Below are 22,828 nucleotides of genomic sequence, written 5' to 3' on the forward strand. Positions count from 1 at the left end.
AGGAAGGAAGGAAGGAAGGAAGGAAGGAAAAGAAGAAAGAAAGGAAGGAAAGGAAAGGAAGGAAAGAAGAAAAAAGAAAAAGAAAGAAAAGAAAGAAAAAGAAAAGAAGGAAACAACGGTCATTGGAAGTAAAACCCATAAAAGAACCAGTATACCACACCTAAACAGGACTCCCACCTGCTAAAATAGAAGATGTAAATAGAATTAAAAGATCCCTAACGTAATGACCTAAATGTCCAGGATACAATAGAAAATCACTCATCATACCCCAAACCAGGAAAACAACATTGTAAATAAAAGGCAGTCAACTGATACCAATACTGATATGATTCAGATGTTAGAATTTATCTAACAAGGATTTTAAAGCAGTTGTAATAAAAATGCTGCAACAATCAACTGCAAATTCTCTTGAATTGGAAAATCTTAGCAAAGAAATAGAAGCTATGAGAAAGAACCACATGGAAATGATAGAAATGAGAAATTACTATGAAAGTTAAAACTTGGATGAACTTAGTCAGTAGTAGCATGGAAATGACAAAAGATCAGATCAGGGTATTTAAGGACAGATCAATGAAGTTTACTCAATCCCAACAGCAAAGAAAAAGGATAAGGGACCCATGGGACAATAACAAAAGAGCTAACATTTGTGTCATCAGAATCCTAGGAGAGGAGAAATGTGGGGCTGAAAGGTATTCAAAGAAATAATGGCTGAAAACGCCCCAAAGTTGGTGAAAGTTAGAAACCTGTGGGTTCAAGAAGCTGATATACTCCAAGTAGGTTGAGACCAAAGAAATCCACTAGACAGATCATAATTAATCTTCTGAAAACTGAACACTTAGCTAAAGTATGAAAAACAGGGGGGAAACAACCAGGAAGGAATACCAATTCAAGTTCTATTTTCGTATTGCCTATAAAGGAAACTATGGAGGCAGAAAGAAGTCACACAACATTTATAAAGTGCTGAAAGCAAAGAACTGTCAATCTTGAATTCTATATGTGATGAAATTATCCTTAAGGAATGAAAGGGAAGTGACATTCCCAGATGAAGGGAAACTAACAGCACACCCAGAGACAGAGCGATAGGAGTGCTGGATTTAAAATACCTAGTTAGGGGCGCCTGGTGGCTCAGTCCGTTGAACCTCTGACTTTGGCTCAGGTCATGATCTCACAGTTCGTGGGTTCGAGCCTCGCATCAGGCTCCGTGCTGACGTCTCAGAGCCTGGAGCCTGCTTCGGATTCTGTGTCTCTCTCTCTCTCTGCCCCTCACCCACTCATGCTCACGCTCTCTCTCTGTCTCAAAAATAAACACTAAAAAAATAATAAAATATGTAGTCGGGGGAGGGAGAAAGAGGTACAAAGTAAAGGATGACCCCGGGTTTCTAACCTGGATGTTTAGAAGAATCTAGATTGAGGTAATTCCTCAAACTGAGATAAACTGGACCCGGTTAATTTATATTTGGGTATATGGATTTATTCTTTAAACTTTTTATTTTGAGATAATTGTAGATTTTACGTGGGTGTGAGAAGTAACAGAGAGATGCTGTCTGCCCTTTACCCATTTTCCCCAGGGGTAGCACATTACTACGGCACAATATCACAACCAGGATATTGACATCGATATAGTCAAAACACAGAACACTTGCATCATTGATAAATTGGATGCCATCAACATTAAAATACTTTGCTCTTGGGGTGCCTGGGTGGCTCAGTCAGTTAAGCATCCGTCTTCAGCTCGGGTCATGATCTCGGGGTTCATGGGTTCAAGCCCCACATCGGGCTCTGTGCTGACAGCTCAGAGCCTGGAGCCTGCTTCAGATTCTGTGTCTCCTTGTCTCTCTGCCCCTCCCCTGCTCATTCTCTCTCTCTCTCTCTCTCTCTCTGTCTCTCTCTCAAAAATAAATAATAAACAATAAAAAAATTAAAATAAAATACTTTGCTCTATGAGAGACCCTGTTAAGAGGACAAAAAGACAAATGACAGACTGGGAGAAAATATTTTGCACATCACAGACCCAACGAAGGATTTGGTCTAGAATATATAAAGAACTCTCAAAATGCAATATTAAAAAAATGAGTGGCCCAGTTAGAAAATGGGCAAAAGATATTCACAGGCATTTTATGCAAGAGGATATACAGATGACAAACATGTGAAAGACGTTCAACGTCACTAATCACTACAGAAATGCAGATGAGAAGACCACATGAGATGTGACTGCACACATATCAGAATGGCTAAAATGAAGAATCATATCCAACGCTGATGAGGACATAGAGAAACTGCAGCACTCATCCATTGCTGGTGGAAAGGTAAATGGTACAACCACTCTGGAAATAGTTTTGTATTTCCTTTAAAAAATGTTTTTTGGGAGACCGAGAGAGAGCATGAGCAGGGGAGGAGCAGAGAGAGAGGGAGACACAGAATCCGAAGCAGGCTCCAGGCTTTGAGCTGAAGCACAGAGCCCGACGCAGGGCTTGAACCCACAAAGTGCAGGATCATGACCTGGGCCAAGGTCAGACGCCCAACCGACTGAGCCACCCAGGTACCCTGATGTAGTTCCTTTTTATTTTATTTTTTATTTATTTTATTTAAAAATTTTTTTTAATGTTTATTTATTTTTGAGACAGAGAGAGACAGAGCATGAACGGGGGAGGGTCAGAGAGAGAGGGAGACACAGAATCCGAAGCAGGCTCCAGGCTCCAAGCTGTCAGCACAGAGCCCGACGTGGGGCTCGAACTCACGGACCGCGAGATCATGACCTGAGCCGAAGTCGGACGCTTAACCAACTGAGCCACCCAGGCGCCCCGAGTTCCTTTTAAAATAGACTTACCATACAACCCAGCAATTGTATTCTTGGGTGCTTATCCCAAGGAAGTTAAACTGATTTTCATGCAGACCCTTGGAACAAATATTCATAGCTGCTTTATTCGTAATAGTCCAAAAAGCTAGAAACTACATCTTGTCAGTTGTGCAAGATGCTAAAAAAAAAAAAAAAAAGGATGCTAACTTGGGGAGAAGGCTGGGTGAAGGGTGCGGGAGTGCCCCACTCCCACCCCATGCTTTATTTGCAACTTCCTGTGAATCTATTTTATAAATTTTTTTTTTTAACATTTATTTATTTTTTTGAGACAGAGAGAGACAGAGCATGAACGGGGGAGGGGCAGAGAGAGAGGGAGACACAGAATCGGAAACAGGCTCCAGGCTCTGAGCCATCTGCCCAGAGCCCGACGCGGGGCTCGAACCCACGGACCGCGAGATCGTGACCTGAGCCGAAGTCGGACGCTTAACCGACTGAGCCACCCAGGTGCCCCTCCTGTGAATCTATTTTAAAACAAACAGTTTATTTATTTGTGATGACAACACTTAAGATCTACTCTCTTTCAAAATAAAAAGTTTAAATAAAGTCGGGCTCAACCCCAACATGACCAGTCACAGCCGTCAGGGAATGTTGTCTTGCCATATGTTTTGAGATACGTTTGACATTTTCACTGTGGCCGCCCCCTTATAAATGAACAGAGTACACGGAAACTTCAATGAAGCATTCTTTTCCAATTCTGTGTATTCACAGAGAAATGGCATTTGTTCTCTGTGTTGTCAGGACCTTAATCTTATCACGTGCTTCTGTTTTCCATTTTGACAGAGCTGTGTTTGTGGCTGGGTCATCTTACCCCGCCTCCCTCCCCTCTACGATGGTGGTGATGGTGTATGCTTCTCTTGCCTTCTCTCTCATAGACACTTCTTTTCATAGCCCCAAATAAAAATGGTTGTATCCTTCCTTCTGCCTGCCCCACTCTGTCTCCATTTCGGGATGGGACTGAAAGCCTTCAGGTACCTTAAATGTAACTTACTCATTTTATGTTCCAAGCTTTATTGTAGCATCCTAGGATTGAGCATTCAGCCACTTAGGAGTGTTTTGAGAGTCTAAGCAGCTAAGAAATCCTAGGGCTTTCTCTTGTATCTTTTCCACTGTGAGTAACCTTGTATTCAGGGGAAAAGAGAAGGAGAAAAATAGAGACACATTAATTACACAGACCTATTCTTTGGAAAGCCTGTGTGTCCATTTATCTTTCTCCCCAGGGATAAAAAAAAAAAAAAAAAAAAAAAATCCCAAACTTGGCCATTACTAATAAAGTTAAATAATACAAAATGCCAACACAACGGTACTTTTGAACAGTGACAGAGACACATAATTCAACTTTTGGCACAACAGTAAAGCCACGAGACCTCCTGTTTATGTTTTATTGGAACAAATCACTTCCCCTTAAGACTCACATGAAGACTCAAAAGCTGATGACAAAAGCCAGTCATTTCCTACTCATAGGGAGAGAAGACACAGCCCTAAGTTCCCTTATACTAACAGAAGAGCAAAATCCATCCCTTTAACTGGGCCCCTTGTTCTTCATCTACACAGTTCTTAGGGCTTTGATATCAACTGTGATCACTGTTATTTCACAGTAAGAAGCGGCCACGGGAAGACATACCTATTCATCTCGGGAGAGAAGATATTTTGTTGTATTTCTGATATAGCGCCTTGAATTCTTGAAAGAAAAAAATCAGAGAGAATTATGTCAGTGCCAGGGGGCTGGTGCTAAAGTAGAAGTTCTAGGGGCGCCTGGGTGGCTCAGTGGGTTAAGCGTCCGACTTCGGCTCAGGTCATGATCTCAGGATTTGTGATTTCAAGCCCTGCGTCGGGCCCTGTGCTGACAGCTCGGAGTCTGGGGCCTGCTTCCCATTCTGTGTCTCCTCCTCTCTCTGCCCCTCCCATGCTCCTGCTCTCTCTCTGTCTGTCTCTCAATAATATATAAACGTTAAAAAAATTTTTTTTAAGTTGAACGTCTAACTCCTAAGGCTAGCTTAGAAAAGGCTTACAGACCAAAGCCAAGGAGTGGGGGGGTTTTAAAAACACCGCAGATGCCTTTTTTCTTTTTTTCCTTCTTGAAGGGTCATTCCTAAATGAAGGAAATCACCCGCACACTGAATGGTATACCCTTCCTCCTCTCTGCTTGTACATTTGGCTTTCCTCAATGAATTAAAGCCTGAAGGAAGACGCTAGGAGGTATTATTTTCTGAAACTGACGCATAGCAGCTTTGCTACCAAGGAGGGTGGCTTGCTCCTGTCGTTAGCTTTGTTTGCTCTGGGCAGCTTCCCTTTTACCGATTGTTGCATTTCTCATGATCGCTCCCTCAGCCACTCAGGGGTCTCTTCTGAGACCGACTCTACTCTGAACACAGGCAAACTCTGTGTGTGCGAGGGAATAGGGCGGAGTATCCACGTGCCTGCCAATCTATCTCGGATGATCTGCGGTCATAGTGCGGTTTTCGATCGCCAAGCCTCTTCAGAATGCCCTGGTTTTCCACGGTGATTCTCACTAGCTCCCGGTTTCTTGTTTCTCTGTTCAAGCTGAAAAACACAAAATCCTGAGATGGTTGAAGAATAAAATATCCCTCTCGGATGAAGTCGTGATGTCATAAACCCAGGCTGCCTAAGCACAGGGAACACACTGTCCTGCTGATCCCTGAGGCCCCATATACCTGTTGAAATCGACTACACTCTGGCGAACGTGCACAGCATTGGTAGGTTTGTATCAGTGGTTTTTCAACCCTGATGTCCGCTAGAAGATTCTACTTTATTGGTCTGGGGTGCAGGTTGGACATTGGCACTTGGTAGCAGCACCCCAGGAATGGTTATGTGAAACCAGGACTGAGAATGTCTGGTTTATGTCATGGGGGAAGGGGCTTGCCTATGGATACATCACAAAGGGCCAGGGACAAGTTCTGCTTCGCTTCTTTTCAGCTTTCAACTATTTCAGATATACAAGGAAATCTTTATTTCATCTATATATATATATATATATATACATATATATATTTCATCTATATATATTTCATCATTTGAAATATATATATATATATATATATATATATTTCATCTCTATTCATAGCACTTAGCACATAGTAGTTGCTCAGGAAATATTTGAGGAACCGATCCTCAAGAACGCTGTGTCAGAGTCCCACCTCTGGTCACCATTTGACAAAACTATGCGGTATTTTCCCGTGACAAACTCTGAATAGGACTCCAAAAAGTCTCTTAGATGCAATAAAAGTTAGGAGTCTTTAACGCTAGAGGAAGGTCCCCCTTTTGAGTAGTTTTTATTCTCCTTAATCTGGTCTCTCCGGCTTACCCGACAAGATACCTTCCTTCAAGTCCTCTTGCTCAAGGGAAGCTTGCACTAAAATTCAATAAGGGGCAAGTCAATTCTGACTTTCCAAAAATGAAAAGGGGAGAAAGGACACTACCTCTTGGAAAAATATTCATTCCAGCAATCCACCCTGGCAGGGCCGCGATGGGCGTTTGCGATTTTCTGACACAGTTGTTTGTTTTCATATTCGATTTTGTCGATTCGCTTTTGTTCACCCTGGTAAGAAACCACACCCCAGCATGGTGACATCGTCCAACACCCAACGGCTCAGGATCACCGTCCTCTGGGATGGCGGGGGAGGGGCAAATTGGGGGCCACCATGGAGACGGGGAGCAGAGCACAGGAAATGGCTGGTGTGCAAGGGGAGGGGAGGAGTAACAAATCTCTGGGTTAGGTGGGTATTCATGAGGCTCTGGGAAGCTGGACCCCTTCAGGACATAGATAAAGATCAGTCAAGTACATCTGCAAATGGCAAGAACAAATACCTGTAGTTTGCTCAGTTTTAAAATGTGATGCGTGTGTGCCACCGGAGGTTTGGTATCGACAGTAGGCTTCACTAGAGAAGGATAAAAGAGAGCCACGTTAACGACACAGGAGTCCCCTCAGCCACCTTGGAAAACCCACTCATTCTAAATGACCGTCCGACTAATAAACATTACGATTTTGAATTCCGACCTTACTCTAGTTGGGGAAGTTTAACTGTCCCAAGCTGACATCTTTGATGAGTTTTTTAGCAGACGTGAAAGAACGTGAGGGCGGGAACAAGTAAAACGTAGAGAGCAATGTTCTTTGCACCCAGTGAAAGAGCCTCTCCCGGGGTACCTGGGTGGCTCAATTGGTTAAGTGTCTGACTTCAGCTCAGGTCCTGATCTCACGGTTCGGGAGTTCAAGCCCCACATCAGGCTCTGTGCTGACAGCTCAGAGTCTGGAGCCCGCTTTGGATTCTGTGTCTCCCTCTCTCTCTGCTCCTCCCCTGCTCATGCTCTCTCTCTCTCTCAAAAATAAATAAACATTAAAAAAAAAAAAAAAAAAAAAGAGCCTCTCTCATCCTCCACAATAGGACTAGCCTGTTGGGAGCCTCTCTAGTTTTCTTTGGCTTTAACGAGTTTAAATGAGCATTTCCGTCCACCGGACTCCGGGTGGACGATAAATTTTGTCACTGATGCTGTTCTCTTGACCCAACCCAGCAGATAAGGCCACATCACTGCAAAGCCCTGTCCTGGTCTGGTTTACTGTCAATCTCTCTAAGGTGGACCCTTCCAGAACCCCTAATCACAGTGTCCTGCCCCAATGGCCCACATACCTATTTGTATCCTATTCTTGTGAAATATGTAGTGGCCAAAGTCCAGTTTCTTCCTGAAGGTCGTGCTCTGCCTGTGATTAGAGACGATTACAGGGTAGGCAAGATAATCCAGGCAATTGTTCATCTTCTCTTCCTAGTCTCACTTCAGAAATGAGGCACCCAGGCTCCTCTGTGAGGTCCTCAGCGGTCCCCGTGACATGTTGTCATAGTTACCCAGTTATGACATCAGGGACGGGTCTTGGGGAAGGAAGAGGAGTGGCGGAGCATGCCTGGCCACCCCTGGGCTTCTGCTTGAAAGCTAATCTAGGTCCAAGTCAAGATGAGGGGTGAGACTCAGAAGCTCGCTCTCCCACCTGCCTCGCAGGCAGCTGCCGCCAGCACTACGGGGAAAGGTGTGGTGCGCTGGGAGGGGTGGGAAGGCTCCGGGTGGGGGCTGGGGTGGAGGAGTCCAGCCTTGGTTATACACCTTGGGCTCTAAGCTAACTAGTCTCCACCGTGATGGATCCCCTGGAGCCGTGAGACCACCAGCTTTGGGGGGAAGGTGAAAGATGGCCTGAAGGATAATCTCATCCAATTTCTTCCTTTTGCAGATGAGGAAACTGAAGTCCAGAGTCACAGCCTGCTTTGCTGCTCAAGAACCGAGTTAGTGGCAGGGCTGGACTCAGGATGAGGTTTCCTGAACTCCCAGGACATCTGGTTTTGGGAGGGGTAAGAGTGGGTGTGGGTAATCTGCCGTCGGCAGTGGGGGAGAACAGAGACCGTCATCCGCTCTTAGTTGGATCTCAGCAAATGAGGAGAGGCCAGCCCTGGGCTAGCAGGTGCTCTTGGACCGGCTGCAAAGGAGCCTGATTCACCTCCACGGTAGCACAGGTGTAGTAGCACCTAGTGGGTGCTCATTACATTGGCTAAAGTAGAAGGAGAACACCTACTGAGTGCTCATTGCACAGTGTTGGGCGCTTTCCTTGAGCGTCACATTTATTTATTTATTTTATTTATTTATTTATTATTTTTTTTTTAATTTTTTTTTTTCAACGTTTTTTATTTATTTTTGGGACATAGCATGAACGGGGGAGGGGCAGAGAGAGAGGGAGACACAGAATCGGAAACAGGCTCCAGGCTCCGAGCCATCAGCCCAGAGCCTGACGTGGGGCTCGAACTCACGGACCGCGAGATCGTGACCTGGCTGAAGTCGGACGCTTAACCGACTGCGCCACCCAGGCACCCCAACGTCACATTTAATCTTTCAAACAACCCTAGGAACGAGGCACAAATGATGTGGAAATGTTGGGGCAAACGATCAAGAAAGAATTCTTGAGACATCTTTGGGGCAAAACAGTGGTTTTCTTTTTTTACATTGATTTATTTTTGAGAGACAGAGACAGAGCACACATGAGGGAGGGGCAGAGAGAGGAGGAGACACAGAATCCAAAACAGGATCCAGGCTCTGAGCTGTCAGCACAGAGCCCAACACGAGGCTTGAACCCACAAACCTCGAGATCATGACCTGAGCCGAAGTTGGATGCTCAACCTGAGCCACCCAGGCGCCCCATCGGTGGTTTTCTTAAAGCATGAGGGCAGGACCAGTGGGGAGAAAGAGCACTGGGGTTGTGGAAAGTTGAATATGTACTTTCAAGTCGGGAGGGGTCAGGGACAGAGAAAGTCTGTAAGGAATTTTGGAAACAAGATTTCCAGGACCCTGAGGAGGCTAGCTATTGTTACCAAAAAGTCATTTATTACTGTTGGTAAATAGTATAAATTTAGTATAAATAAAGTATAAATAAAGTCAGGAGCCCTTTCAGATGTATATCCTGGGGCCATATGCTTGGAGGATGATTGCTAACATACATCTTGGGGGGTAGAGGTAAAGGAAGTTTCCAAAGGAATTTCTATATGTTTAAAGTAAACTTACAAGATCCTGGCAGGAGGGGGGGGGGGGGTGGGTAACGTTAAGCTAAGATTCTCTTTTGCCCTTAGCAAAGTATCAACGTGGAGACAGCTGAGCTCCCAGAGGAAGGTCACTCTGCCTGTTTCAGGGACTGATCAATGGGCTGTGAGTAGCAAGGAAATTTAACTTTTTCTTTTGTCTTTGTTTCCCACATCAATAGTATCCTTTTTTTTTTTTTTTTTAAATAGCAAACAGGTTCGGAGAGACCAGCGTCAGAATGCCAAGTCTGGCTGCGCAGAACCCAAGCTTTTGGGCACGATGCTGGGTCTCCATAACTGTTGGAAGCACCGTGCCTCAGAGTTGTGCTTCTCAAACTCTAACCTTTGTAGGAATCGCGGTGGGGGAAGGGAGTGTGTGCTGTAAAAGGCACATTCTTGTTCCGCAAGTCTGGGCTGGGGCGCAGATTCTGCCTTTTGGACCAGCTCCCCGGGCGAGGTCTGGGCTGCTGGTCCCGCAGCAGGCAGTCAGAGGTCACAAGCCCAACCCTGGTGTCCCGGTAATCCTGCAAAAACTGAGCGACACCTGTGGTGTCAACCGGAGCCTGGTCAATAGGAACATTTATTGCGTCCCGAGTTTAGTCCAATGAAGCCACTGCACTTCCCAGTGGATAATGGTACAGAAAACGCCGCGGGTGGGCCGAAGACCCCGCCCCCTCCCCCAACACGGGCGGCGCCATTTCCGCCGGGGCACGTGCCTAGGGGCCTCGGAGCGTCCGCGCGACCCCAGCGGCGCGCCTTCTCGCGGGGAGCGGGGCGCGTCGGCCGCCCGCGCTCCGCCTTTTCCCGCGCCCGGCGGGCCCGCCTCCGGGGCGGGACGGGGCGGGTCCCGGCTCGCGAGCCCCCGCCCAGCTGACCCGGCGGCTCTCCCCTCGCAGGCTGCTGCCCCGGCGTGCTGGGCCCGGCCGCCGCCATGTCGGGCCCGTTCGAGCTCTCGGTGCAGGATCTCAACGACCTGCTCTCGGACGGCAGCGGCTGCTACAGCCTGCCGAGCCAGCCCTGCAACGAGGTCACCCCCAGGATCTACGTGGGCAACGCGTGAGTCGCCGCTGGGGCGCCCCGCCCACCCGAAAGCCGGGGTGGGGGCGTCGCGGGCGTGGGGAGGGGGGGTGCGGGGCGTGGTCGCCGTCCGGGAACACAGAGGGGGCTGGAGTCGCCGACCGCCCCCGTGCGTGGGGGCGGAGGGGCTAGACCCCGCCCCGGCCCCACGAGGTCCTCCCCCTCGCGGGGGGCACGGAGCCCGGGGCCCTCGGCCAGCCCGGCGTGCGGCCCGCAGCCGTTACCCGCTAGGGGCTCGGCTTTGGGCGGGGTCGGGCTACCGTGATCGCTTAACAGGTGGCCCTCAGTCACCCGGCCGGTCTCCAGCCCGCGCGTCATGTGACAGCTGCCTGGCTCTGCAGTGAGGTCACCGCGGAATGTCTGCCTTCGCTGCCATGGCAACGGGCTGACGTCACAAATCGGGCGTGGAAGTTTCCCGGCTGGGCAGGCCTGATCAAGGAATGGGAATACTCCAAATGTGGGATCCGGAGAGCGGGGCCGGGGTTTCCTCGCTCCTTTTCCTGCCTTGCACATAGGGTTTGATTAACCAACGCCCTGAGCTCTGTGGGCCAGGGTCTGCGTGTTGGAAACCCAGAACTAACTCTCTTCTCTCCTTTTACCCAGGGGGAAATGGTGGCCCAGAGTGGTTGAGGGATTGTGAGGACAGGGTCAAAGTCTTGTTCATGTCTGTACCCCCTGTCCTGTACTACAGGACTGCTGCTTACCCTAAGGAGTGCCACAAAAACGGGGATCATCGCGGGGCTAAAAGGGGTCCACAAGGCAGGTCCCACCTTCATGGGGGACCGTCTCCTCCATTGCATCTATTCATTCACCATATTGAGCACTTACTGTGTGTCAGGCACTGTATAATGCACATTCATAGGGATATTAATGATAATGGTAAATTTGTTGAATGTCAAGTAGTAGAGAAGGGAGGTGAATGGGAGTTCACCTTCAGAGTTGTTTGTTTTCATCAACCACTGCCTTACAATACAACCGTGTGCAGTATGGTGAGCAGGGACAAGCTAAAACAGTCCCAGAGCCTCAGCCAGAGGGCTCAGTAATTGCAGAGTTCTGAGGAAAGCCAGCCCCCTGTCCAGTCAACGCAGGCAGCAAGTGGCCTTGGTACCCTTGGGACCCACTGTCTTGGGCAGTTTGGCACATTCGGCTGCCACCACTTACCAAGTGAAAAACTAGGTTGTGGATGTCTGGTGGTAGCCAGACTGGCAAGTGCGGACGGCCACTGTAGAAAACATGTCCCCTGCCCAGTTAGTGAATCTGGCTTCGACTTGGCCACGTGTGTGTGTGTGTGTGTGTGTGTGTGTGTGTGTGTGTGTGAGGGGGGGTGCTCCCGCATGTTGGGAGCCCCTTAACCAAATCAGGGTTCACAGGGCAGAGAGGATCCTGTATGAGCCTTGTTTTCTAGAACTCAGGATTTGCGGTTGATGTGGACATGACAGGCAGAGTGAGGGGAAGACAGAACAGCGCTGGCGTCAGGTCTCCTCCCGGCTCTGCCTCCAAGCAGCCCATGTGAGCACAAGCACATCCTTCCGCTGTCCTGTTGGGCCCGAGTCTAAGCCGAGTCCTTGCTTCCTTACAGGCTGCTGTGATAGGCAAACAGGATCCTGTAGGAGAAGGCATTTCTGTGAAGTATACACTGCTGTCTGAATTGGGATGTTGTTGTGAGATGAAATAAAGGAGCCCTTTGACTATTCAGATCAAATGTTTTGTAACCCCCAGAGTTCTGTTGGCGCCACTTGGTCCCCAAGTGCTTCCTCACCCGAGAGAGCTTCAGAACCGTGGTCGGTGGTCTGTGGCCAAAAGGGTCCCTCTGGGGGACTGGCGGGGCTGCCGTGCTTTATAATCCAAGGAGGGGGGCTGCCTAGGTGGCGCCGATTTCCGTCTTTTTCTCTGATTCACTGCATAGTTATTCGGCACCTACTATGTGCCAGGTGCTGTAGCAGGTGCTAGGCATGCAGACCTGAAGCTCCCTCCAGGAGCTCACAGCCTCCCGTGAAAACAAATAAGCACCATCAGGCATTAGAATAGCACTGTCCTCAGTGTCAGGCTCTGTCTACACAACAGCACATTTAGCACTCAATGACAACCCCCGGGGTAGCTGCCGTTACCATCCCCATTTAACAGACAGGGAAGCTGGAGTCACAAAAAGGTCAAGGGACTTGCTCAAGGTTAACCTGGCTGGTGAGTCTCAGAGTTGGACTCAGCCCAGGCAGTCCGGCCCTGGAGCCCATTTTTAGCCACTGGGCTCTACCACCGCCTCAGCATAGGGAACACGATGCCAGATGGAATGGAGGGGTGACCGGGACATACTGCAGAGGGTGGTGAAAAATGAGAGGGTGTGTGTCCATGGGGAAGCTAGAGGACGGCATTCCAGAGCAGGAACAACACGGGTATGAAACCACCCAGTCTATTTGGGGAAGCTGCCGGTAATTAGATATGTCTGGCGTGAGGGAGGTGGGTCATAAGATGGGGAGAAGCTGGCAGGGGCCGAGCGTGGAGGGTTCCTTGCTTTGCCAAGAGACTTAGAATCTTCTCTGTCTTCCTCCCCCCGGGGCTGCCACTGGGTCAGTTAATCATTCCCTGCTGCTCTCTTCTGTCCAGGTCTGTGGCTCAAGACATCCCCAAGCTGCAGAAACTAGGCATCACCCATGTTCTGAATGCTGCTGAGGGCAGGTCCTTCATGCACGTCAACACCAACGCCAACTTCTACAAGGACTCCGGCATCACCTACCTGGGCATCAAAGCCAATGACACGCAGGAGTTCAACCTCAGCGCCTACTTTGAAAGGGCTGCAGACTTCATTGACCAGGCCTTGGCTCAAAAGAACGGTAAGGCACCTGCCTCCTAGGAAACAGTGCAAGGCAACTTTGACTGGATTTTTTTTCTGGAAAAGAGGCCCGCAGTGGGCTTCCTCTTGGAACCTATCAAGTGGCGCTACATTACACAAGACGTACAAACCTTTCACCGGGTGGCAGCCCTGGGGTCCTTGTGTTCGAGTTGACTTTGGCTGAGAGTTCATTTCCAGCCACTCCCCCCATGCCCCCAATTCAAACAGCTTCAGTAATAACAGTTTATCTTCCGTGGTAAGAAGTCCTGAGGTGAAGGAGCTCTGGGGCCGGTTGATTCAGCAGCTCAGTGGTGGCATCAGGACAAGGTGTTTCTCCTCTCTTTCTTGCCGCCCTCCGTGCTGGACAGTCCCCTAGTGGTCCCACCACGGCAGTGGCAGACCCAGTCACCACATCCCAGCAGGACAAAGTGCAGCGAAAGACGAGGCCGCCGTCTGTTTCTCATGTGTCTCCTTCCTTCCTTCCTTCCTTCCTTCCTTCCTTCCTTCCTTCCTTCCTTCCTTCCTTCCTTCCTTCCTTCCTTCCTTCCTTCCTTCCTTCCTTCCTTCATTCCTAGAGTAGAATGGTCCTCAGAAACTCCTCAGTAGGGTTCCCCTCACATCTCACTGGCTGGACCTGGCTTACATGAATGCCTGGCCAGAGGAATGGGGGCAGCCGTGACTGGCTTAGGCTGGTGCTCAGCAAGCTGTGGCCCATGGGCCATGTCTTCCAGCTACTTTCTAAATGCTCCCAAACCTTAGACTGAAGCAGAACTGGTGAGGAACTGGCAGTCAGGGAAGGTGTCCCTGGGGGAAATCCTAGAAGGCAGAAGGCAGACATCAGCTGAGCAGGCTGGGCCTCTTGCCCTTTCTGCTTTTAGCTTACTTCTCTCAGCAGCTGCCTTTACCTTCAAGCTGCTTCCCCCAGCCTCTTCCTCCCCTCCCCACAACCTTCTCAGGGGAAGTGCCCCCCCCCCCCCCGCCCCATTAAGGCACGGTCAGCCTCGTCCCCCTGATTCTAGGCTGTCTCTGCTACATAATGCTTCTTGTGCCTGGCCTCCGCCCCGGAATGATTTCCAATGACCAGTTTGTACCAGATGCTGATTATGGCGTATCTGGGGCTCAGGAGGGAAGTGTTATCACGCAGGGAATCTGCAGACTTCACTGTCAGGCCCTTCGTGGTCTCCTGTGTCCCCCAACCCCGGCTTCGGCTGTACTGAGTTCTTGTGTAGATGGCAACAAGGGGCACAGGTAAGGGGGTGCGTTTTGCTCATCTTGTGTATGGATTGGTCATCCACTTGGGGAGCTTAGAGCTTTCTGACTTTGTTTCCTCTTTCCATACAACTAGGAACATAACTTGACTTCTTGTGACCTCCTGCCTTAGCAGGAGCCCACGTTGGCTGAGTCTGGAAATTTCTCTCTGCCTCTCCCTACCCTGTCCTCTGGCAAACTCCACCTTGCGTTTTAGCGCTGGGCACAGTGTTCTCTCTTCCATGAAGCCTGCCCTCAGGCTGGGTCCACTGGGTCCCCCTGTCTGTCTCCCCAGCCCCTGATGTAGTATCGGGCACATAGCAGACAACGCTGCAAATAATTACCGAGCGAGTGACAAAAATGCATTCCAAGGACTCTAATGCCAAGTGTAAATGCTTCTGGGGTTGATTGGCTGAGTGAGTCAACAGAAATGCACTGGCCTCCAACAGTGTGCAGGGCTCAGGGGAACCAAGTGTCCGTCACTTTGGAGAAGTGGGAACAGCCAGGAGTGCTCAGAGGAGGAAGCCGTCATTTCCAGCCAGGAAGATCAAAGGAGGCTTTATGGAGGAGGATGGCTTTTGGGTGGGGCCTGGAAGGATGGGAGTCGAGCCCTCCCCTTCCCCATTGGTTCTGTGTGTCTTGGGCTCCTGAGTCTGTTCCAGGTGGTGAGGAAGCCTCTGTGCAGATGGTCCCCTTGCCAGGGTCGGGGCATGGATGGGAGTTCCCTGCTCTGCGGACTTTGGGTACACTGGCCGGAGAGTGAATGGGCAGGAAAGTGGAGGCCTTCCCCTTCCTGCTTGGGAGGCACTGGGGAAATAGAGTCATGTTTTGGAGGTGGGGTGATGGGAACAGAAGAGACTGTGTTTGACCCTGGACCAGCCGCTTTCCTTCAAAGGAATGGCAGTCAACGTGTATTGGTGGCTAATCATTTACTTGGCTAGTCAGCAAATACTCATCGAACACCAATGTATACGAGGGATGGTAGGGCATCCAGAAACCAATACCCCACAGGCCTTGCCCTCAAGGAACTCACAGTCTGGCAGAGGAGGGGTAGGTCTGTGCAAGGCCAACAGGGACATAGAGCTGGGCTGCCATAGTGGAAGATACTAGGTGCCACTAGAGGACTCCTGATGCCAGATGATAGTTATTTATTGAGTGTTTACATGTGCCAGGCTCTAGCCTAAGGGCTTAAAATAATTTTTTTTTTTTAATGTTTATTCATTTTTGAGAAACAGAGACAGAGTGTGAGCGGGAGAGAGGGAGAGCCAGGATCTGAAGCAGGCTCCAGGCTCTGAGCTGTCAGCACCGAGCCCGGTGTGGGACTCGAACCCACGAGTCTCGAGATCATGACCTGAGCCAAAGTCGGACGCCTAACCGGCCGAGCCACCCAGGCGCCCCTCTAGCCTAAGGGCTTTATATGTCATTTCCTTCAGTCCCCTAACAACATCATGCGATGGGTGCTCTTAACCCAGATGAGGAAATTGAGGCGTCGTGGGGTTAGATAGGTCATAGCGTTAATAGCGTTAATCACGTTAATAACGGGATAGGGGGAGATGGCGTTGGACGTGGGGGGCCAGCTTTAGTAGGGCCTCGTGGGCCATTTGAAGGGCCATGAGGGTGTTTTTTGTTGGTGTGGTTTATTATTATTTTTAGGTTTATTTATGTTGAGAGAGGGAGAGCGCGTGCACACTAATGCCCGAGCTGGGGAGGGGCAGAGAGAGGGAGGGAGAGAGAGAGAATCCCAAGCAGGCTCTGTACTGTCAGTGCAGAGCCGGATGGACGTGGGGCTCGAACTCACAAACCAAACCGTGAAATCATGACCAGAGCCGAAAATCAAGAGTTAGATGCTCAACCCCCTGAGCCACCCAAGTGCCCTGGGTGTGTTTTGATATTTTTGTCTTTGTGTTTGTAGTTGACATGCATGTTTCTTTTATCTTTTAAACCATTCTGTTGAGGTATAATTGACATTCGGTAAATCACACCTATTTAAAACCTACAATTTGAAGTTTTGACATACGGATGCACTTGTGAAACCATCACCACAAACAAGATCGTGAACACATCCATCCCCTCCCCCGCTGCCTGGAGTTTCCTCATATGCCTTCGTGACCTCTCCGCTCTGCCCCTCTCCACCTTCCAACCACTGGTCTGCTTTTTGTCACCAGACTTGAGTATACGTTTCGTAGACTTCTGTATAAATGGAATTATATGTATGCTCTTTTGGCCTGGCCTTTTTCACTCAGCGTAATTGTTGGGTATTCCATCCCTGTTGCTGCAAGTATCAACAATTCGCTCCTTGTTAATGCCGAGTAGTCTTCCAACATGTGGATGTACCGGTTTGTCCGTTCACCTGTTGACGGGCATTTGGGTGGTTTCCATGTTCTGCTCTTGATTGAAATAGCAGTTTCATGTGGAGAAGCACCCGTATCACAGGCGTGTGGATCAGTGCGCCGCGCACACCCACGTATCAGCCCCCGGATCTGAAAACAGGACACCACCAGCACCCTAGAAAGCCCGCCACGTGTTCCCTCCCAGTCCCCCCACCACTACCATCCAGACTTCTGATAGCACAGAGCAGTTTGCCCGCTCTCCTGCTCCATGGGGTCCCAGATGCCCTGTGTGTGTTATATCTGTGTTGTTTCTGGTGTTCGTTCTTGGTACTTTATCTCTTCTACCGTTGGTGGGCCTTTGGGAGTTGCCAGCGGGGCTTATGGTGACGGGCGCTGCCTTGTGAATGTTCTGGTGTCTTTTGGTGGACGTGTGCGCACGTTCCCGCCCCGCCGTAGGGGCCGCGTGTGTCCAGGCTGAGCACATACTGCCCCACAGTTTGCTGGCGTGCTGTGCTAACGCACAGCCCCCTCCGCAGCCACAGATGGAAGTCCTGCTGCTCTATAGCCTGACTGACGCCTTGTGTTTTCCGTCTTTTTCACTGAGTCATTCTGGTGGGGACACAATGGCTTCTTACTCTACTTTTCATTTGCATTTCCCCGGAAGGGTTTTTTTTTTTTTGGTTTTGTTTTTCATTTTTTAAAATGTTTATTTATTTATTTTCAGAGAGAGTACAAGCAGGGGAGGGGGCAGAGAGAGGGGGAGGGCGAGAATCCCAAGCAGGCTCCGTGCTGTCCGCACAGGGCCTGACGCAGGGCTCAATCTCGAGAATCGTGAGATCAGGGGTGCCTGGGTGGCTCAGTCGGTTAAGCGTCTGACTTTGGCTCAGGTCATACTCTCATGCTTCATGAGTTCGGGCCCCACGTCCCGATTCGAATTCTGTCTCCCTCTCTGCCCCTCCTCCACTCACACTCTGTCTCTGTCTCTCTCTCTCTCAAAATTAAATAGACATTAAAAAAAAAAGAATCTTGAGACATAACCTGAGCCGAAATCCAGAGTCAGACCCTTTAACCCACTGAGCCACCCAGGTGCCCCCAGGAGAGTTTTGACTAGGGTCTTCTGTGATTGGATGGCCCCAGCTCCAGCTCACGTGTCCCTGTTTCTTACAGGCCGGGTGCTTGTCCACTGCCGGGAAGGTTACAGCCGCTCCCCAACCCTAGTCATCGCGTACCTCATGATGCGCCAGAAGATGGATGTCAAGTCTGCGCTGAGCATCGTGAGGCAGAACCGTGAGATCGGCCCCAACGATGGTTTCCTGGCTCAACTCTGCCAGCTCAATGACAGACTAGTCAAGGAGGGGAAATTGAAACTCTAGGGCACTCCCGCCGCCTCTTCTCTAGAGGCAGACAGGGGAGCCCCCGGTTGAGGTGTCCCAAGCCACCATGTTTAGGAAACACAGTGCACCCTGCTCCTAGCATCACCAGGCACTCGCCCACAAGTCTGTCCCAACACAGCCCTGGGCCACTTTCCCCCTGGGGGGCATATAAAGAAGCTTGCTAAGGAGGGCGTTCTTGCTCCCTGGTGTGTGTCCTGTGCCTGCAGTTTATGATGTCCCCTCCCTGAGGTGGGGGCGCAGAGGGGGAAGGCGTGTGGCATGTGTCCTTCTCCTGGATGACCGAAGGCAGGAGGTCCGTGCAAGTGTAAGGCTCGAGATGCCCACAGGGGTCCCTCCTGACCTCCGTTGCCCCCTGCCTCCCTCCCCCCTGCTCCCTACCATCCACCCCTGGGGCCTCTCCTGAGCGGGGACCCCCGCACCTCGAGCCCTGTAAGGGAACTATGCAAACGCAGGCTCCTCTCCCTCCACCACGCCTGTCTCCCCCTGCTCCTCCCAGCTGTCCGCACCTTGCTCAGAGGCAGAGGCCCATCGTGAGGTCTGAACTGGCCTGGAGAAGCCATCAGTTGTTAGCGGGTGGAAATTCCCATGAAGAGACTGCATTGTAATTATTTCCTTAGGATTAAAGATACCTAAACGAAGAGGCCCTCGGAGGGGCAAACAGATTCCCCCTGGAAGACTCCCCTAAGTCAATAGTTTTTAAGATGCGAATCGTTGGAGGACTTGCGTTCAGAATCCCCTGCTTTGGAATGTTCCCCTTGGACTGCTCTCAGGTTGCTTGGTCTGTTAGAAGCGCGATGCCTTGGGCATGGTTTTATTTTATTTTATTTTATTTTATTTTATTTTATTTTATTTTTATTTTTATTTTTTTTATTTTTATTTTTATTTTTTTAGAAAACAGAGTGTTGAAGTTCCAGCCTATTTAAAAACCCCACCATTTGAAGAATTACAAAGGGTTTGCCCTGAATGGACCGTGTTGGCCAGCGCCAGCCTCTCGTGCTAACTGCTTTCTGTCTCGGTTGCTATTCCAAGGATGGGAGGAAGTTGGCCGATTACATTGTGGGTGTGTGGGTGTGTCGGGGGGGGGGGTGTGTCTCAGAAACACAGGCAGAGGATGGACCAGTGGCTCCTCACCGTGCCCGCTTGTAGGTAGTTCTTAACGGCTCTGTGATGCCAGGAGCGAGCCTGGGGCCCCGGGAGCAAAAATGACTCAGCCAGGCAGAAATGAAACACGGCGGCGCGTCCAAATGGAGCCTTCACTGCTGGTAGAGCAAACCACAAACAGGAACAGCCTTTTTTAGGACTTTGTAAGGATGATGTCGGAACGCACTAGCACACGCGTGCACACGCTTGTCAGAATATAGGAGTTTTGTTTCGAACACGGTCCTGTTAGGACTTTCCATGACCGTCACCGTGGAAAGTGAGGCGTTCCTGTCTCTCCAGGTTCCCTGCCAGCAGAGAGGTGGCCCTCAGCCACACCCCCAGGTCCTAGCACGTAGAGGTCTATAAAAGTTGGTGGAATTAAACTTTTTTTTTTTTTTTTTTTTTTTGAGCACCAGACGTGTGCAAGGTGTTGTTCTGGTGGGCGTATCAAGCTCCCAGAAGGCCTGAAGGGAAAAATCCAGGACTTTTGTTGAGTAGTTAAAAATTCCGTTTTAAATTTGAATTCCGGCAGCATTGACCTGTCGAGGCGGGGAATGTGCCTTTTTCAAGAGTTGACCGGGAACGTCCGGAACGTCCGGCCAGACAAGGAGAAGCAGGGTGCCGCAGGGCCTCACGGGTGTCATGACCTCTGTTGCTGCATGGTCCCTTTTCTCTGTGACCACAGTCACCCTGGACAAACTAGGGTCTGTCGTCTTTTCCAGATACCGGACTGCCCACGTAGACCCACCTAAGTGAAACGGCCATCCTCTCTAACCTGTGTACCTCACCTCACGGTTTCCAGAGCACTGTCCCACGTAATCTAACTTGATCCTTTCAGTAACCCGATCAAGTTGGTAGAGCTTCTTCATGTATGGTTACCTTTTTTAAGAAAAAGGAGCTGGGCTTCAGACTGAGGGAGGGCATGGCCCCCAGGCTGTCCCGGCCTCTTAAGGCAGAGCCAAGGCAAGACTTTGAAGTTTGCTGCTCCCTGAAGCTGAATTCTTTGTCTCATGCTGCCCTCCTCCCCCAAGACAGGAGCTCCCTGGGAGTGCCCAGGTGCCCTGAACATGCCCTTGACCCAGCCTGTGTGCACAAGAGCCGGTCGGTGCTCTGGATGGAGTACGGTGGTTCAAGCTGTACTGCCCAGGGGGTCTGCACGCGGGTGGGAGGGAGTTGGTACAAACCCATCCCTGCTCCAGGAAACAGAAGTAAAACGTGGGTCCCCGATTCGGTTAGAATGTGTGGCTCTTCCTCCAGGAAACATGTAGCACCCCTAAGTTGGAGCTTTCTGCTCTGCTTCCAGAAGAGGCTCTGGGGCTGGGGGGCCAGGGTTCCCCCTCCCACACTTAGGCAGTGGTCATCCCACAGGACGGCCGCAGCTACTTAGGCTAGTTAACCAGACCTCTCGAAGGCCTTTTTGTGGGGGCATGAGGGAGAAAAGGCCATTGAGAAAATTACTGCCTTTACTCTGGGGCTACTTTTATGCTGATAATTTGGGATTTCTTGGTAGTCTTTAGTCCCAGAAACCCCGTATTTACTTCATGAGATTTAGCTCCTAATTTTTGAGTAAAATAAAACTCTTATTTGTGTAAGAGCCAGCATATGCCCAGCTGTGAGTGGAAGCTGTTTCTGGACAGCTCTCTACCCCTGGGAAATGGTGGAATAGGAACTCAGGGTGCCCTTACCCCCTCCCCTGACCTGATCCCTTCTTTGACTAGCAGACCCTCACATAGGTCGAATTAGAGCACCAAATGGCTTTCTTCTCAAATCTAAAGCAGTACACTTTCCACAGGCTGGTCTGTTTCCCTGCCACTCTGAGTTATCTGGAGAGCAGAAATCACCCATCTGTCAAACAAGGGGGCCCATCTAGAAGACCTCTAAGGTCCCTTTGGCCCTGACACTGTAGGGTTCTCTGAGAACCCCCACCTGGAATTTACCACCACCTGGAAATTATAGGGTATGTAATAACATGATGACCAGCAGGTGGCACTGTGTTCCACCCATGGTGATGGATGGTTTGAAAAGGAAAGTTGGTGCCTTTTGTGTCACAAGTTAATGTTAAGATGCTAATGTTTTAATTAAAATAAGCACTGATCTTATAATATGAAGATACGAACTTTCCTCGCAGGAAATTTTCTGTCGTAAAACCGGTGTCAGGAATCACCGAAGAGCCAACAAACAGTGTTGGTCTTTCCAAGTCAAGGTTTTATCCTGATTGGAAATAGGAACCCTCTCCGGTTGAGAGAGCAGATCCGTCGGAAGCTTAACTTACCTCCTGCCAGCTGTTAGGGTGATTTGATTGTGAAAGCGTGAATTTTCTGGGCAGAAAAGGGGAAGGTATTAAATTGGTTTTAAAGGAAAGTAAGCTTAACGTCTGTTGTATCACAAATCAGTGTTAAAACACTAACTGTAACCAAAATAAATGTCTTACATTACATAGAAATGGTCTTTTTGTCCTTCTTACCACAGCTGATTTTCTTCCCTGCTCTTCTGTTTGCTTTTTCTAACTTTTCAAAATAAGCATCATCTAAAAATTAGCCCTCCTGAACTAGTTCTCATTTCCATGATGATTGTATTTATGCAGTAGGTATTTATTTCGTTATTTTTAAATGTTTATTTATTTATTTTGAGAGAAAGAGAGAGAGAGAGAGAGAGAACGAGCAGGGTGGAGGGGCAGAGAGAGAGAGGGAGAGAAAGAATCCCAAGCAGGTTCCGCACTGTCAGCAAAGAGCCCAAATCGCCTCGAGATCATGACCTGAGCTGAAATCAAGAGTTGGACACTCCAGGGCACCTGGTGGCTCAGTCAGTTAAGCGTCTGACTTCGGCTCAGGTCACGATCTCACGGTTCGTGGGTCTGAGCCCTGCGTGGGGCTCTGTGCTGACAGCTCAGAGCCTGGAGCCTGCTTCGGATTCTGCGTCTCCCTGTCTCTCTGCCCCCCGCCCTGTTTGTGTTCTTACTGTCTCTCTCAAAAATAAATAAACATAAAAAAAGAGTTGGACACTCAACTGACTGAGCCACCCAGGTGCCCTATGCAGTAGATATTTATTAAACATCTTCCCTGTACCAGAATTTTCCTGTGATAGGAATAATCTTTTTATTTATTTAATTTCTAAAAATTGCAGCTGTTGTGAGGGATAATTGACTGGAATATTCTTGACTAGAGTGGCCCATCCCAAATGAGGGAGGTAGATCTATGTTCCCAAGACAGTAGGAGACTGGGGGTGACAGTCTCAAGGTGGCCTCACGTGAAGATGACTGGGTGGCATTTTTAGGGTTTGGGGGGGTCCTGCAAATGGGCAGTCCCCAAACCTGGCCCCAACCTCAGACGCCTTGGACTCCACCATTAACTTTTATCTCCCTTACGGTAAACATTGGCTTTTTTTCTTTT

At 49.5% G+C, this 22,828-nt stretch overlaps 2 protein-coding genes across 2 annotated transcripts; one reads left to right on the top strand and one right to left on the bottom strand.

The window, feature by feature from the left end:
• Positions 1-3,845: 3,845 nt before the first annotated feature.
• On the bottom strand, positions 3,846-7,694 carry CFAP97D1 (CFAP97 domain containing 1). Its single transcript, XM_058706003.1, has 6 exons — positions 7,501-7,694; positions 6,683-6,753; positions 6,295-6,413; positions 5,275-5,398; positions 4,479-4,535; positions 3,846-3,974 (listed from the first exon to the last, which is right to left on the bottom strand). Exons 1-5 carry the CDS (start codon positions 7,622-7,624, stop codon positions 4,479-4,481), a joined length of 495 nt encoding a protein of 164 aa, XP_058561986.1. The 5' UTR covers positions 7,625-7,694; the 3' UTR covers positions 3,846-3,974.
• Positions 7,695-8,090: 396 nt separating this feature from the next.
• On the top strand, positions 8,091-21,882 carry DUSP3 (dual specificity phosphatase 3). Its single transcript, XM_058706002.1, has 5 exons — positions 8,091-8,208; positions 9,475-9,550; positions 10,320-10,479; positions 13,102-13,328; positions 18,073-21,882. The coding sequence occupies exons 2-5, from the start codon at positions 9,544-9,546 to the stop codon at positions 18,276-18,278; spliced, it is 600 nt and encodes a 199-aa protein (XP_058561985.1). The 5' UTR covers positions 8,091-8,208; positions 9,475-9,543; the 3' UTR covers positions 18,279-21,882.
• The last annotated feature ends 946 nt before the right edge of the window (positions 21,883-22,828 follow it).

Source organism: Neofelis nebulosa, chromosome 16 (assembly GCF_028018385.1).
Source record: "Neofelis nebulosa isolate mNeoNeb1 chromosome 16, mNeoNeb1.pri, whole genome shotgun sequence".
NCBI classification, from domain to species: domain Eukaryota; kingdom Metazoa; phylum Chordata; class Mammalia; order Carnivora; family Felidae; genus Neofelis; species Neofelis nebulosa.

Coding starts and splice junctions, on each gene's coding strand:
- CFAP97D1 (XM_058706003.1), bottom strand. CDS start 7,624: ATGAACAATTGCCTGGATTATCTTGCCTACCCTGTAATCGTCTCTAAT. Junction 6,414..6,682: donor TAAAACTGAGCAAACTACAG/GTATTTGTTCTT, acceptor GTTTCTTACCAG/GGTGAACAAAAGCGAATCGA. Junction 5,399..6,294: donor AATGAATATTTTTCCAAGAG/GTAGTGTCCTTT, acceptor TGTGTTTTTCAG/CTTGAACAGAGAAACAAGAA.
- DUSP3 (XM_058706002.1), top strand. Junction 10,480..13,101: donor AGGATCTACGTGGGCAACGC/GTGAGTCGCCGC, acceptor TCTTCTGTCCAG/GTCTGTGGCTCAAGACATCC. Junction 13,329..18,072: donor GGCCTTGGCTCAAAAGAACG/GTAAGGCACCTG, acceptor TGTTTCTTACAG/GCCGGGTGCTTGTCCACTGC.